Source organism: Musca vetustissima, unplaced genomic scaffold, assembly GCF_032173495.1.
Source record: "Musca vetustissima isolate MV318-11 ecotype Yass unplaced genomic scaffold, APGP_CSIRO_Mvet_v1 utg91795, whole genome shotgun sequence".
NCBI lineage: Eukaryota > Metazoa > Arthropoda > Insecta > Diptera > Muscidae > Musca > Musca vetustissima.
In genome coordinates this window covers 13,054-26,941 of record NW_026884015.1, presented here as the reverse complement: position 1 = coordinate 26,941, position 13,888 = coordinate 13,054, and the positions used below count along the sequence as shown (strand labels likewise).

The window sequence follows — 13,888 nt, the reverse complement described above, 5'->3', positions numbered from 1 at the left end:
GAGAGAATAAAAAAATAAAAATTTGTTAAATTTTCTTTTCCAGATATAAAGCCAGAGAAAGAGAGAGTGAAATTAAAACCTATTGCCAAAATTCAAGCAAATAAAAAAAGAATTAAAAAAAGAAATATTTATATAAACATTATTTAAACTATGACAACATCCACCATTAAACGGAGACGTTCTCCATCGGCCCATAGCCCACCACACGATGATAGTACTACCGACACAGTAGCGGCTACACCTGTTGCCGGTGCTGCCATCATTGCCAAAAATGATTCCGAAGAATCTGAATCTCTGGATTGGACAGAAAATAATTATATAAATCCATTTATACATCGTTTGAATATCGAGAATCGTGCCGATTTAGCCAAGGTAAGTGTTGGAATAGATTTTTTCGATTTTAATTTTTATTATTCACCTATTTTTTTTATTATTCACCTATTTATTGGCACTCCACACAATAAATCACCGTGAAATAATCAAATGCGAGGGAAAATAATGAGGTGCTCGAAAATGTTGATAGAACGGAATAGCTGAAAGCATAGGCCATGTGTTTTATAGAATTCCGAATTTATGGCATACAATGTAGGCATATTTTGGGGCAGAAATGAACTTTGCAGCGGATGGACAATCTATATGTTAAACTACAGGGCTGGGGCAAAGGATTTTCAAAATATTTTTTTTTTAATTCAGACGGGGATTTCAAGATTTTTTATCGACCAACACAAGGATTGGGTTGAAAAAAAAAATGTTTTCGAAGACCGACACAAGCTGTGGATTTAAAAGAAAATATTTTAAGGCCCAATAAGCGTGACTTTAAAAGACATTTTTAGAGGCCTTTCTAGACGTGGGTTTTTAAAGAATATTTATTTAAAAAAAATCAAGGGCCCCTACCATACGTAATCGTGGATTTTGGATCCATAAATAGGGAAGTTTTGACTTGACCTGCACAAACTACACATGCAATTATTTCTGTGCAGGAAAATTCAAAAGTGCAGATATCTGAAATAACTTACCTGCTGAAATAACTTACCAACTCAGCGGGCATGTAAATGAAATCGTAAGGGAAAACTACCGTTCGAGGTAGTGAACGATTTTATATATCTCGATACCGCCATAAACAATACTAATAACATCAGCTTTGAAATCCGGAGGAGAATAGTGTTGGCCAACAGATGATTGTACGATCATGTCGTCGGGTCCCATTATTGATGACATATGTGAGAGGTTAAACTTCTACATAGCCGATCATTCTAATTTATTCCATCTGAGAAATATGAAAATATCCGCCACGAAATCAACAGGCACGCTGTTCACCACATGGACGACTGAAATGAAGCGCTCCCACTGAACATAATGGTCTATGGAGAACTGATTCCGACTACCAATTTCAATTTTACATAATTTAAATAATTAAATAATGGCTGATTTAATCGATCACCTTGGCATTAAGAGACCTCCAATCAATAAAAGATAACTTGTAATTGTAAAACCACCAATTATAAGTTCAATTTTAATTGATGTGTGAACATATAAAAACTCAGACATTATCATTATTTCCTTTCGTAACTTCAAAATGGAAAATAGTTATATGTTTATTTATGTTGGGGACATATGAGAAAGGCAAGGAAACATATGTGAACGGCGCCATATGCTGTTATTCGAAACAATGTTCTACATTTTTCAAGTACCCTGGAACAGCAGGGATGTTTTCCACAGTGTTTGTTTATTTTTGATGCAGTTTAGTACACAAACCTCAAGTGGATGGTATGTCTGATTGTAGTTCTATTTATCCCTAACTACTTGCATGCGGGGGATGGGGACTGTTGTTCCTAGAGAAAATCTATTTATAATTTTAGAACGGCTTTTTTTAATCACAAGCCTATTTGTATACCCTTCACCACACTGTGGTGCAGGGTATTATATCATTGTGCTTATGTTAGTAACAGGCAAAAGGAAACGAGATAGTCAAATGGTTCCTATTGAGAATATGCATAGAATCACGTTCTAAGTGGATTTATGCATGTCCGTCCGTTAGTCCGTCTGTCCATGTTAAATTGTAAACAAAGTACAGGTCGCATTTATGATCCGATTTGGATGAAATTTGGCACATGTCATTTGAATAAAATCAGAATAAAATCGGTTCAGATTTAGATAAAGCTCCCATACACAAGTTCGACCGATTTTATGCAAATAGTGCACCAAACTGACAAAATTGGTCCGATAGAGACAACATTTTGCACAGAGTACTGAACTAGGTCTACATTGATATATGCCAAGTTTTTTTTTCTAAATCGGTACAGATTTAGATATAGCTCCCATATATAGTTTTGTCCGATTTTAAGTAAATGGTGCACCATTCTGCCAATATTTGCCCGATTGGGACAAAATTTTACACAGAGTACTGAATTAGGTCCAGATTGATGTATGCCAAGTTTTGTTGAAATCGGTACAGATTTAGATATACTTACTTAGCTGGCTTGTTACAGAACGGTTATTCCATAAGCCGAGCTTATAAAAGATTTCCAAACGCGTCAGTATTGTGCGCATCTCCTATAATTTGAAAGATCAGCTTGGTCTTCTCGCCGTCTACTGCCAGACCCACTTTGGCAGACTCCTTCTCAATTTGTTCAAAGGTGGCTGTTGGCCCATTATGTCGATGTCATCGGCGTAGGCGAGTAACATGTGTTGTTTGGTGTACAGAGTGTCATTTCTCTGTTCACCTTTGCGTCTCGTATGACCTTTTCCAGCAGTATATCAGACAGTAAAGCAGTAAAGATCAGACACAAACTGTCACCTTGTCTGAATCCTCGTTCGGTATTAAAGGGCTCCGAGAGGTCCTTTCCGACTATAACTGCTGACCTTGTGCCACTCAAAATTATCCTGCATAGCCGTTTTAATTTTCCAGGAATGCCGAACGCAGACATGGCTTTAAAAACACCTCTGAACGGATAGGGCTGTCGAATGCGGCTTTATAGTCGACGAATAGTTGGAATGTGTCGATGTGTTTTTCGTGAGTTTTTTCTAGTATCTGGCACGCAGAGTGAAAATCTGTTCAATGGTGGATTTGCCAGGTCTGAAGCCGCATTGGTATGGTTCAATAATGTCATTGACCATTGACTTCAGTCGTTCACACAGTACGCTGGATAGCACTTTATATGCGATGGGAAGGAGAGTTATTCCTCTATAGTTGGCACATAACGTCTTGTCCCCTTTTTGTGCACGGGATACAGGATGCCGAGGTTGCAATCATTGGGTATTCCTTTAGTCAAATCAGTTGATGCATGCTCCTCACCAGCATCTGACCACCAGTCTTGAATAGTTCGGTTGGTAATCCATCACTGCTTTATTATTCTTCAGCCGATTGATTGCTGACTTCATCTTGGCTAGGTGGTATACCGTCATCTCTTATTGGTTCTGGGGTATCTTCTTCACAGCCAGTATTTGATATTTTTTAAACCACCTAATTTACGTTATTGGGTGCATTTTGGGTGCAAAATGTTTATCTTTCAAGGAAATGAACAATTCTTAGAAGCTATTTCATAAGCAAAAAAAAAAAAAAAAAAAAATTGAAATAAATTGGACCAAGACCCCCTACTCTAGACAGCAAGACAATAGCTGGCGATTTCATTAGCATATCTTAGCAAACAAATAATAATAAAAATAATAAAAAAATGTGAGGTAATGACTAAATTTGGCCCCAATTATTAATATGTGACTATAAAACACTGTCAACAAATTGCCCCAAACCGCTTAATAAAAATGACAATAGAAAACCCCAACAGGCCAAAGACAAACAGAGACGAATAATTCAAACGAAAACAATCGGACATGAGTAGAGATGATTAACAATGGAATATGAAAAACAATCATCCAAATTGATGTCGAGTCGGGTCAAGTGCAGGGCCATCACTCAAAAGGTGATTTTTTTACAAAAATTAAAACTACTGTGGCGAAAAATTCAAATTCCAATTTGAAGATTAAGACATGCACATAAAATGTTCGCTAATTTTTTTTCTACCTAAAAGTAAAACAAAGTATACATTCCAAAATAGATAGCAAAATGTCTCAAAAAAAAAAAAAAAAAAAAAAAAAAAAATCCGCTTTATATATGTATAAACATACATAACAACAAATCTAGTATTATCCAACATATTTATTTCAAGTTGTATGGGAATTGGAAATAATTAAATTATTTTTAGCATTATTAGCATAAATGACCTGGTGGAACAACAACCACACCGGTACAAAGTCGAAATGTGATCAATTATTTTATGGAATCGAATCGATTATCTAGATTTCAATACAATAAACATTATGCAATAGAAATTTTTTAATTTTTTTAGGATTTTCATGTCTACAAAATTTTGAAAAAAATGGAACAATATACATATTTTTGTTTGGTTCATATCATCCGCCATGAGGAACGCGATATTGAAAATTTATGCCACAAAATGCAAGGTTGAAAAATTAAATATAAAAATTTTAAAATCTGTTAAAAACAGAGAAACAAAAAGCAAAATAAGTAAACAAAAATGAGGACAATCACAAAAAAGAAAACAAAACAGAAGACGAACCGCCGACTAACAATCTGTGTCACAGTCATGGCCAAGAGTGCAGCAGCAGTAGTTGTATTTTTCTCTGTGTTGTTATTCTTTACCCCACATTTGTTGTGATTTTTGTTGTTGTTTTCCCACATTTTTGTTTCTTAAGTGTTGCCATTAGTAATTATATGTATAGGTATAAAAATCGTACGAAAAGGTGTGATAATATCTCTACCCCCGGCCTTACACGAGGTCTGTCTAATCGTTTTGTACTCTGCTCTTGACATTGAATTTTTATCGGTCATTGATTTTTATGCAATTCTTTGGTTTTTTATTAATCTATGCTAAAAATAGCAACAACAATAATTTTTCATACAAATATACATTTTTAATTCCATGTATTTGGTTGTTGGGGTCGTCGCTATAAGTCTGCCTTGTCTTCAAAGGGGATTTTTTTTTCGATAATTGTTGATTTCGATTTGATCAAATTGAATATTTATGACCTCGAACATTTTTTTAAATATTTTAAATTGAATGGAGGATAAACTGAAAAAAAAAATCTAAAAAAGATGTCTTGAAAAATCTTTGCTTTGTGGGTACCAGACCATAAAACATTTTAAATAGAATCTAAGCTTTGTATGGCTCTAATAATCCTCAAAAATTTTTTTAAAAATCCCTTGTCTTGTGATGGTAAAAATTCATAATCCACCCCTTGTGACGCTCTCATTTCCTTAACTAATCTTTAAAAACAGGTTTTTAAAATAAAAAAATTCAGACAGCCATTAAAAAATTGTTAAGTTTACATTTCTTTGTGATAGTCCTTAAAAATAGTTTTCAATCTCCAATTTTATTGTAACCGTCCCTACAAAATATTTCGAAAATCCCCTCATATTTTTTAAAAGGTAATCTTTAAAAATCCACGTCTCTCGACCCCATATTTCCTTAAATAATTTTAAAATTCTAAAAAAAAAATTGTGATTGCACTTAGAAACAAACATTTTAATTAAAAAAATTCGGATTTTTTGATTGGATTCATAAAAATTCATATATAGTTTCGTACGATTTTTCGTGAATGATGCACCAAACTTCCAATATTTGTCCGATTGGTACAAAATTTTGCACAGAGTACTGATGTAGGTCCAGACTGGTGTCTGCGAAGTTTAGTTAAAATCGGTTCTGATTTGGATATAGCTTCCATATATAGTTTCGTCCGATTTCTCGTGAATGATGCACACAAACTCCCAATATTTGTCCAATTGAGACAAAATTTTGCACAGAGTACTGAATCATATTCAGATTAATGTCTGTGAAGTTTTTTTTAATCGGTTCAGATTTAGATATAGCTCCCATTTATAGTTTCATCTGATTTTATGTGAATGATGCACCAAACTCTCAATATTTGTCCGATTGGTACAAAATTTTCCACAGAGTATTGATTTAGGTCCAGACTGATGTCTGCGAAGTTTTTTTAAAATCGGTTCAGATATTGATATAGCTCCCATTTATAGTTTCGTCCGAACTCTCAATATTTGACTGATTGAGTAAAATTTTGCATAGCGAATTTATGTAAATGGTGGTTACACGATATTTGGCAGAGGGTATTAAATTGAATACAGTGATTACAAAAAACAAATGGTGTATGCAACGGTTACTCAATTAGGTCAATGTGTTTATATATAGCTCCCATACATAATTTGACTCGATTTCATGCAAATGGTACACCAAAGAATCCAAGTCTGTCCGTTTAAAATACAATTTCATTGATTTCAGAATGGTATGTGTATGGGGGTTTTCAATTGGTTCAAATATTTATCTAGATAGCACATTTAATTTCACCCGATTTCATCTCAATGGTCCTCCAAAGATTCTATGACCGTTCTATTTACAGGATATTGTAGATATTAACATGTCTTGCATGTACCAAAGTGGTGAAGGGTATCATATAGTTGGCCCCGTCCGACTTTTGAAGTTTCCTTACTGGTTTTTCCAATTTGTTACCACAGTTTTTGTGAATTGTATCTAAACGTTTTGAAAATTCTCCATCTGCCTTCACATTAAGATTTAAATATGTTCATATAAACAAATATACCTTTATCATGAAAAAAAAATTCTTTCGCAATTTTGGAATTTGTTTAGTTAATTTTTTGTTGTTTAGTTTTTGGTCATAAATCACAACATTTTAATGTGTAGGCTGTAATTTGGCCCGAATCGATTTTTTTAAATAGAAAACAGACATTTTTGTTTTATAAATCATGCATATTATTGTGTTTAGCCTTTTTTGCAAAATATAAACAAATTACTTAATTTGTTTCACTCTTATCTCTTCATTAACTGCCTCATTTCATCCGAATGCCGAGTGACAGGCTACCAGTCATCATTACTTTGGATATTGCGTGACAATTTTGCAATTTAAGGGTTTCAAATTGCAACTGCCGTTTAAATGCATTGTAACGGCGTTTTATCTATTATTTTGAAATGTGACAGAGACTCACGCCAGAATACCACAACGACGATAATAGGGACGGAATTACCTTTACCCCCATAGAGTAGTGCGCTGTTGGCGGAATTTAATAAATCATTCGATATTTTAATTTTTTTTGTGTATTAACAAATTTTTTAAGCTTATCTAATCTGTTTTTTTAAATATATATGCCGATATATTATTTTTTTTTTATTATTAAGTGTATACACAAAAATATTTCAAGCTCTTCAAGTTTCGTTCCACGTCGTCATATCCACTTCACCTGATTTTGCCTAATCTTGAAATCTAATCCATTTGATTTTTGGCTTTGCCTTGATTAACGATTTTTATTGACTTTTGATTTTTTTTTCTTCTCCAGATTTATATTCTCACCGCCCTCTTGGTACCCCTTCGCGTTGTGGGATGTGTACTTTCATTGGTCTCCGCCTGGATGTTTGCCTGCATTGGCTTGTATGGCACCACAGTCGAGGAAATAAATAAACGTCCGCTATCCGGTTGGCGCAGGTATGTTGTTGTATTTTTGTTGATTTTTTAATTCTTCTTCTTCTTGTTTTTTAGAAACATTCAGACTTTGGTGGCCTCGGCTATGCGCATGCTTTATGCCGCCGGCTCATTTCACTATGTCACATTCAAAGGTCAAAGAGCATCACCCAAGGAAGCACCCATTTTGGTAGTGGCACCACATTCATCATATGTGGATTCAATTGTTGTGGTCACAACCGGGCCACCGGCCATTGTGGCGAAACGTGAAACAGCTGATATTCCATTGTTGGGCAGTAAGTATCGCGACGCCTCTAGAAGAATGGTTTCAATGGGGTTATTTATATAAATTTTCTTATACAGATATATCTAGATACGATTTATCTGAAAATATTTGGACAATTTATCAAAAATATTTAGATAATATATCTAAATTTTTTAGATAATTTATCTAAATTATTTAGACAATTTATCTAAATTATTTAGATAATTCATCTAAATTATTTAGATAATTTACCTAAATTATTTAGATAATTTACCTAAATTATTTAGATAATTTACCTAAATTATTTAGATAATTTTTTAAGTTATTTAAATAATTTATCTAAATTATTAAAATAATTTATTTAAAATATTTAGATAATTTATTTAAGTTATTTAGATAATTTATCTAAATTATCCAAATAATTTAGATAAATTATCTAAATATTTTAAATAAATTTAAGTAAATTAGGTAAATTATCTAAATGACAGTAATTAGTACATAATATATCTACGAAGTTTTCTTACGAAATAACTTAGATAATTTTTCTATGTATACTTAATCTATGTTATCTTTTGGATAATTAATTTATTTTGTCAAAATGTAGTAGATAATTTATATAAATGACATGGATAATTTATCTAAGTTATCTAAATGACATGGACAATTTATCTAAGTTATCTAAATGACATGGATAATTTATCTAAGTTATCTATATGACATGGACAATTTATCTAAGTTATCTAAATGCCATGGATAATTTATGTAAGTTACCTAAATGACATGGATAAATTATCTAAGTTGTCTAAATGACACGGATACTTTATCTGAGTTATCTGCAGCATGTAGATAATATATCTATGAATTTTTCTTAAAAATAACTTAGATAATTTATATCTGTTAAAAAAATTGTTCAAACCACTTGGATAATTAATCAATTTTGTCTAAATGTCGTGGATAATTTATCTATATTATTTAAATGACATGGATAATTATATTTATGTTATCTAAATGACATGGATAATTCATCTAAGTTATCTGCAGTATGTAGAGAACATATCTATAAAGTTTTCTTATGAAGTAACATAGATAATTTATCTGAGTTATCTAAATGACATGGATAATTTATCTATGTTATTTAAATGCCATGGACAATTTATCTAAGTTATCTAAATGACATGGATAATTTATCTAAGTTATCTAAATGACATAAATAAATTTATTTAAGTTATCTAAATGACATGGATAATTTATCTAAATGACACGGATAATTTATCTAAGTTATCTGAAGTATGTAAATTATATATCTAATTTATTTATATATGTATAATCAATCTATGTTATCTGTTTTGTATAGATAGATAACTTTTCCAAGTATTTTAAATTAATTTTACAAATTATCTATGCTTTCTAAATGTATGGACATATTAAATACGAATTCAATTGTATCTGATTTATCTAAGTTTTTATCTATGTTATGTAATAATAAATGCAACAAGCTAAACAAATATTATACAACGTATCTATGTGTTCCAAATAACCGGATGCAATAAATAAATTATATAATTTATTGAATTTATATCGTATTTGACTTATCAAATAGATCATAACAAATTATCTAAGTGAAATTAATTAGATAAATTATTTAAACTATTCACCCTGTAAATATCGAAGATAATTCCACATTAATTTATTTGAGTGTTCTAAATGACTTGGATAACAAAAATTTTTCAAGTGGTCCGAAGGAGTTGAGTTTTTGCAAAACTAAAAATTTCGAAAATAATTTATCTAAAATCCAAAATAATTTATCTATGTTATCTAAATTATATATTTATGTATTTTATAAACTCATTTATGTGAATAATAATAATTTTTTTAATTTTTTCTTGCAGAAATCATCAATTATGCCCAACCCATCTATGTACAACGTGAAGATCCCAATTCACGACAAAATACCATTCGCGAAATTGTCGAGCGGGCTCGATCTGGTGAAGATTGGCCACAGGTGGTCATTTTTGCCGAGGGTACATGTACCAATCGTAAGGCTTTGATTAAATTTAAGGGTGGTGCTTTCTATCCCGGCGTGCCGGTACAACCCGTCTTGCTACGTTATCCCAATAAATATGATACATTCACCTGGACCTGGGATGGACCGGGAGTGTAAGTTGTATGACATTTCAAAATTTAAATCCTAAAATTTTAAATTTTTTCAATTATTTATTTTTCAGATTAAAACTTCTTTGGTTGACCATGGCCAGTTTTTATAGTCGCTGTGAAATTGAATTTCTGCCCGTCTATCATCCATCCGAGGAAGAGAAGGCCAATCCCAATTTATATGCTAAAAATGTGCGAGAAGTTATGGCCAAGTACGTGTTTTAATGCGCATTTGATTTGAGGAAATTAATTAAATTATGTTTTATTTTAATTATTTTTAGAGCATTGGGTGTCCCCACCTCAGAATATTCCTTTGAAGATGTTATTGTTATGACCAGGGCACGTGACTTGAAAATCCCCCTGTCTGGTGATATTGTTGAAATTGAAAGATGTTTAGATAAATTGAAGTGAGTATTAATGCGGGTGGTTTTATGTGTAATTAAATGTTGTATTAAATGCATCCCTCTATTCTATTTTTACAGCCTTATTAGTGCCACCCCAATCTCGGAATTAACCACAAAATTCTCAAGCATACCAAATCGTGATAAACTAGATTTCTTGACATTCTCAGAGCTATTAGAAGTTAATATTAAAAATCCACATTTACATCGTTTGTTCTCAGTATTGGATTATGTAGGTTTTCATTTGAATATTTTGTGTCATTTGTTTTCTAATTAATTTAAATGTATTATTTTTTTTTTTGCAGCGTCATGCGGGTACGGTTAGTTTGAAGAATCTGTTATTGTGTGCCCATTTCTGTAAGATGAGTAACGCCGAAACCATTGAGTATTTAAAAGCTATAACAAATGTGGGTTTCACTTCGGATTTTTTTGTGATGTTAATGTCTGTACTAAACATGGTTTCCCTTTTGTTTTCTAGATTTACACAGAAGAACGTGATCAAATAACACGACCGGAATTTGCCAAAATTCTTAAACATGCCAACCTCATCAAATTTACCACAGAAAAAATTGATGCTCTCTATGTGTCAATTGATGTTACAAATCGAGGCAAAATCACATTTGGTAAGTAGTAAACGAATATATCTCTTAAGGAACTTAACCGAATATGGATTTGAATCAATCTGTTATGAAGACTTTATTTTAATCTTTCTATGGGGAAATAATCAAAACTTATAGGCAGAAAGGGGTGAAACGCCGTTAAACAGCTTTAATGTTAATCCAGACAAGACGAACACATTTCTTTTCACCATAAAGTCAAAAAATAGGACAGTATGTAGAACCCACTTCCAAAACAAAGTGATAGTCCTTACAATAACTTTTTGAGCAACACGTCTAGAAGTGAGGATGGATGTATAAAACGGTACATAGATGATATTCAGGACTTTTTTTGGGAGAAATAAAGGCTTTCTTCAGACATAATATAGACTGAATAACTTACTTCGACGCAATATTTTCATAAGGCTTTTTGTAGATACATGACTACAGGGCTTGTAAAAACGCAGTAGCTTCCTCAGACCTTTTCTATATATATGAGATCTTCAGGCCCTCTATAGAGGGAAGGCATTCTGTAGGCTCTCAGATGATCTTCGGGCATTTTGTAGATAAAGACTTCCTTCAAGCTTTTAATATGCATAGGACAGAAGACTTTCTTCAGGCCTTTTATAGGCCGACGAACTTCTTCATGGCTTCTGAAGGCGCAATATCAAAAAGAAGATCTTGGTTAGGCCTTTCGCCTTCATGCCTTCTATATACTCAGGCCAAATACTTTTTTTTGAGATTCTATAGACGGAGGACCTTCTTTTCAGGTCTTGCTCTTCTTGGGCTAAGGTAACTTCCTAAATTCGGGAAGTACATGCTTAACAAATACTTTAAAACCATAAAATTATATCGACCATTTTTTGCGGACCTTACTTTCCGTCTTAGTAAAGAAAGTATTCACACTTAGCTCTGCTGGGATGATTCACCCTTGACGGATAAACATGATGTCATGTATACCACTGCGATCGATATCGATAGGTCCTTTCCGACTTTAAATGCTGACCTTGTGCCACTCAAAGTTATCCTGCATAGCCGTATTAATTTTGCAGGAATGCCGAACGCATGGCTTTAAATAGCTCTGAACGGATAGGGCAGTCGTATGCGGCTTTATAGTCAACGAATAGGTGGAATGTGCCGATGTGTTTTTCGTGGGTCTTTTCTGGGATCAGGCGCAGTGTGAAAATCTGGTCAATGGTGGATTTGCCAGGTCTGAAGCTGCATTGGTATGGTCGAATAATCTCATTGACCATTAGCTTCAGTCTTTCACACACTATGCAGGATAGCACTTTATGCGAAGAAGACTAATTCCTCTATAGTTGGCACATATCGTCTTGTCTCCTTTTTTGTGCACAGGGCACAGGATGCTGAGGTTCCAATCATCATTGGGCATGCATTCCTCTAGCCAAATTGTACTAATCAGTTTGTGCATGTTCCTGACCAGCATCTGACCACCGGTTTGGAATAGTTCGTCTGGTAACCCATCGGCACCTGCTGCTTTATTATTCTTCTGCCGATTGTTTGCTATTCTGGCCTCATGTTGGCTAGGTGTGGTATACAATCTATACCGTCATCTCTTATTGGTTCGGGGGTATCTGCTTCACTGCTACTCTTTGATACCAGAAATTTTTAAAAATGATCCTTCCAGATCCTCAACATGCCGTCTGTATCTGTCACCAGGTTTCCTTCTCTACATATCTACAGGAGAATGTGCTTTGGTTTGGTGTTTTACTCGTTGGTAAAAAAATTTCCGGACTTCATTCTGACCCCTGTACATCTAGATTTGCTTACGCTCACGTCTGTCTTGTTCTTTCTTCTTTTCTCTGAAAATACGTTTCTCCTCTCTACTTTTTCTCCCGATAATTCCATTACATACTGCAAAAATATTCTATCCTTCTCTTCAATAAAGGCTTTCAAAATCGAAAGGATTAATTTTCATCGTTAAATGTAGGCTGTTTGAAAACACATAGGTCTAAGAATAGTTTTCAATGTTTTTTTTTAATTCTAAATCCTTTGAAAAATTAAAACAAGGCTACTTAAAAATCTTAAAAAAATCCAATGTGGACTGCTTGAAGAAAATACAGTCGAGTACGTTTATAATGAACATTCTTTCAGATCCCGAAGTTTTAAGTTCTTATATAAAGGAACTATTTTTTCGGTCCCAACATTCAGTTTTCATTTATTTTAATTTGGTTATAACGAACTTGCTACAAATATACGTATTCGTCCACGACTAACACTATTCAGAGCAATTTGAATATATTTTTCTATACATGCTGCTGGCAAATGTTTAAGAAAAATCTACTCTTTTGTAGGCCTGCTTCCAAATATTTCCTTTAAAACAATTTAAATTAAATTTGCTTTAAATTTCTTTGCAGATGAATTTGAGAGATATGTTCGTGACAAATCCGAATTCAAGTCGTTGTTTAAGAAACACGATCACGTTCGAAGGAAACTGGCCAGCAAATAGATTACAAAAAATAACAACAACCAGAAAAAAGGAGATACTTGAGATTTTGCAAATGCTGGCACACCGCAGAACTTGACGACGACAACATGGCCTTCGTTGAGTTTTTAGTATTTCTTTTGAAATAAAACAAGCAAAAACAAATCATTATATATAATTATAAGGAACTTTCATATATAAACTTAAATACACAACACATGACGAAAACAAAAATAACACAAAACATTTTTCATAGAATTCAAATTTATAAATTATCAATTAATTAAGTTAAATCAAATGCTCTTCAATACCGAGAGACTTTTTTTAATATTCATATTTTTTTTGGTTGAACATTTAATGAAATAATTTATTGTAATTTTTAAATTGAAAATGAAATGAATTTTAATATGGTTATTGAAGGGCATATTTGTTGTTAAGTAAAATTGTTGCATACTTTTTGGCGTTTTATAAAAAAATCTTAAATTTTCTTCCACAGATTTTATTATGTGTTAACAATAATAAT

The 13,888-nt window shown here is 32.8% G+C and overlaps 1 protein-coding gene across 1 annotated transcript; it reads left to right on the top strand.

The window, feature by feature from the left end:
- Nucleotides 1-252: 252 nt before the first annotated feature.
- LOC133331006 (lysophosphatidylcholine acyltransferase-like) lies at nucleotides 253-13,389 on the top strand. The gene is made up of 10 exons (XM_061539408.1): nucleotides 253-372; nucleotides 7,385-7,530; nucleotides 7,585-7,802; nucleotides 9,661-9,928; nucleotides 9,997-10,134; nucleotides 10,204-10,329; nucleotides 10,405-10,555; nucleotides 10,629-10,730; nucleotides 10,802-10,946; nucleotides 13,298-13,389. The coding sequence occupies exons 2-10, from the start codon at nucleotides 7,457-7,459 to the stop codon at nucleotides 13,387-13,389; spliced, it is 1,314 nt and encodes a 437-aa protein (XP_061395392.1). The 5' UTR covers nucleotides 253-372; nucleotides 7,385-7,456.
- The last annotated feature ends 499 nt before the right edge of the window (nucleotides 13,390-13,888 follow it).

Coding starts and splice junctions, on each gene's coding strand:
- LOC133331006 (XM_061539408.1), top strand. CDS start 7,457: ATGTTTGCCTGCATTGGCTTGTATGGCACCACAGTCGAGGAAATAAAT. Junction 10,135..10,203: donor GTGCGAGAAGTTATGGCCAA/GTACGTGTTTTA, acceptor AATTATTTTTAG/AGCATTGGGTGTCCCCACCT. Junction 10,330..10,404: donor AGATGTTTAGATAAATTGAA/GTGAGTATTAAT, acceptor CTATTTTTACAG/CCTTATTAGTGCCACCCCAA.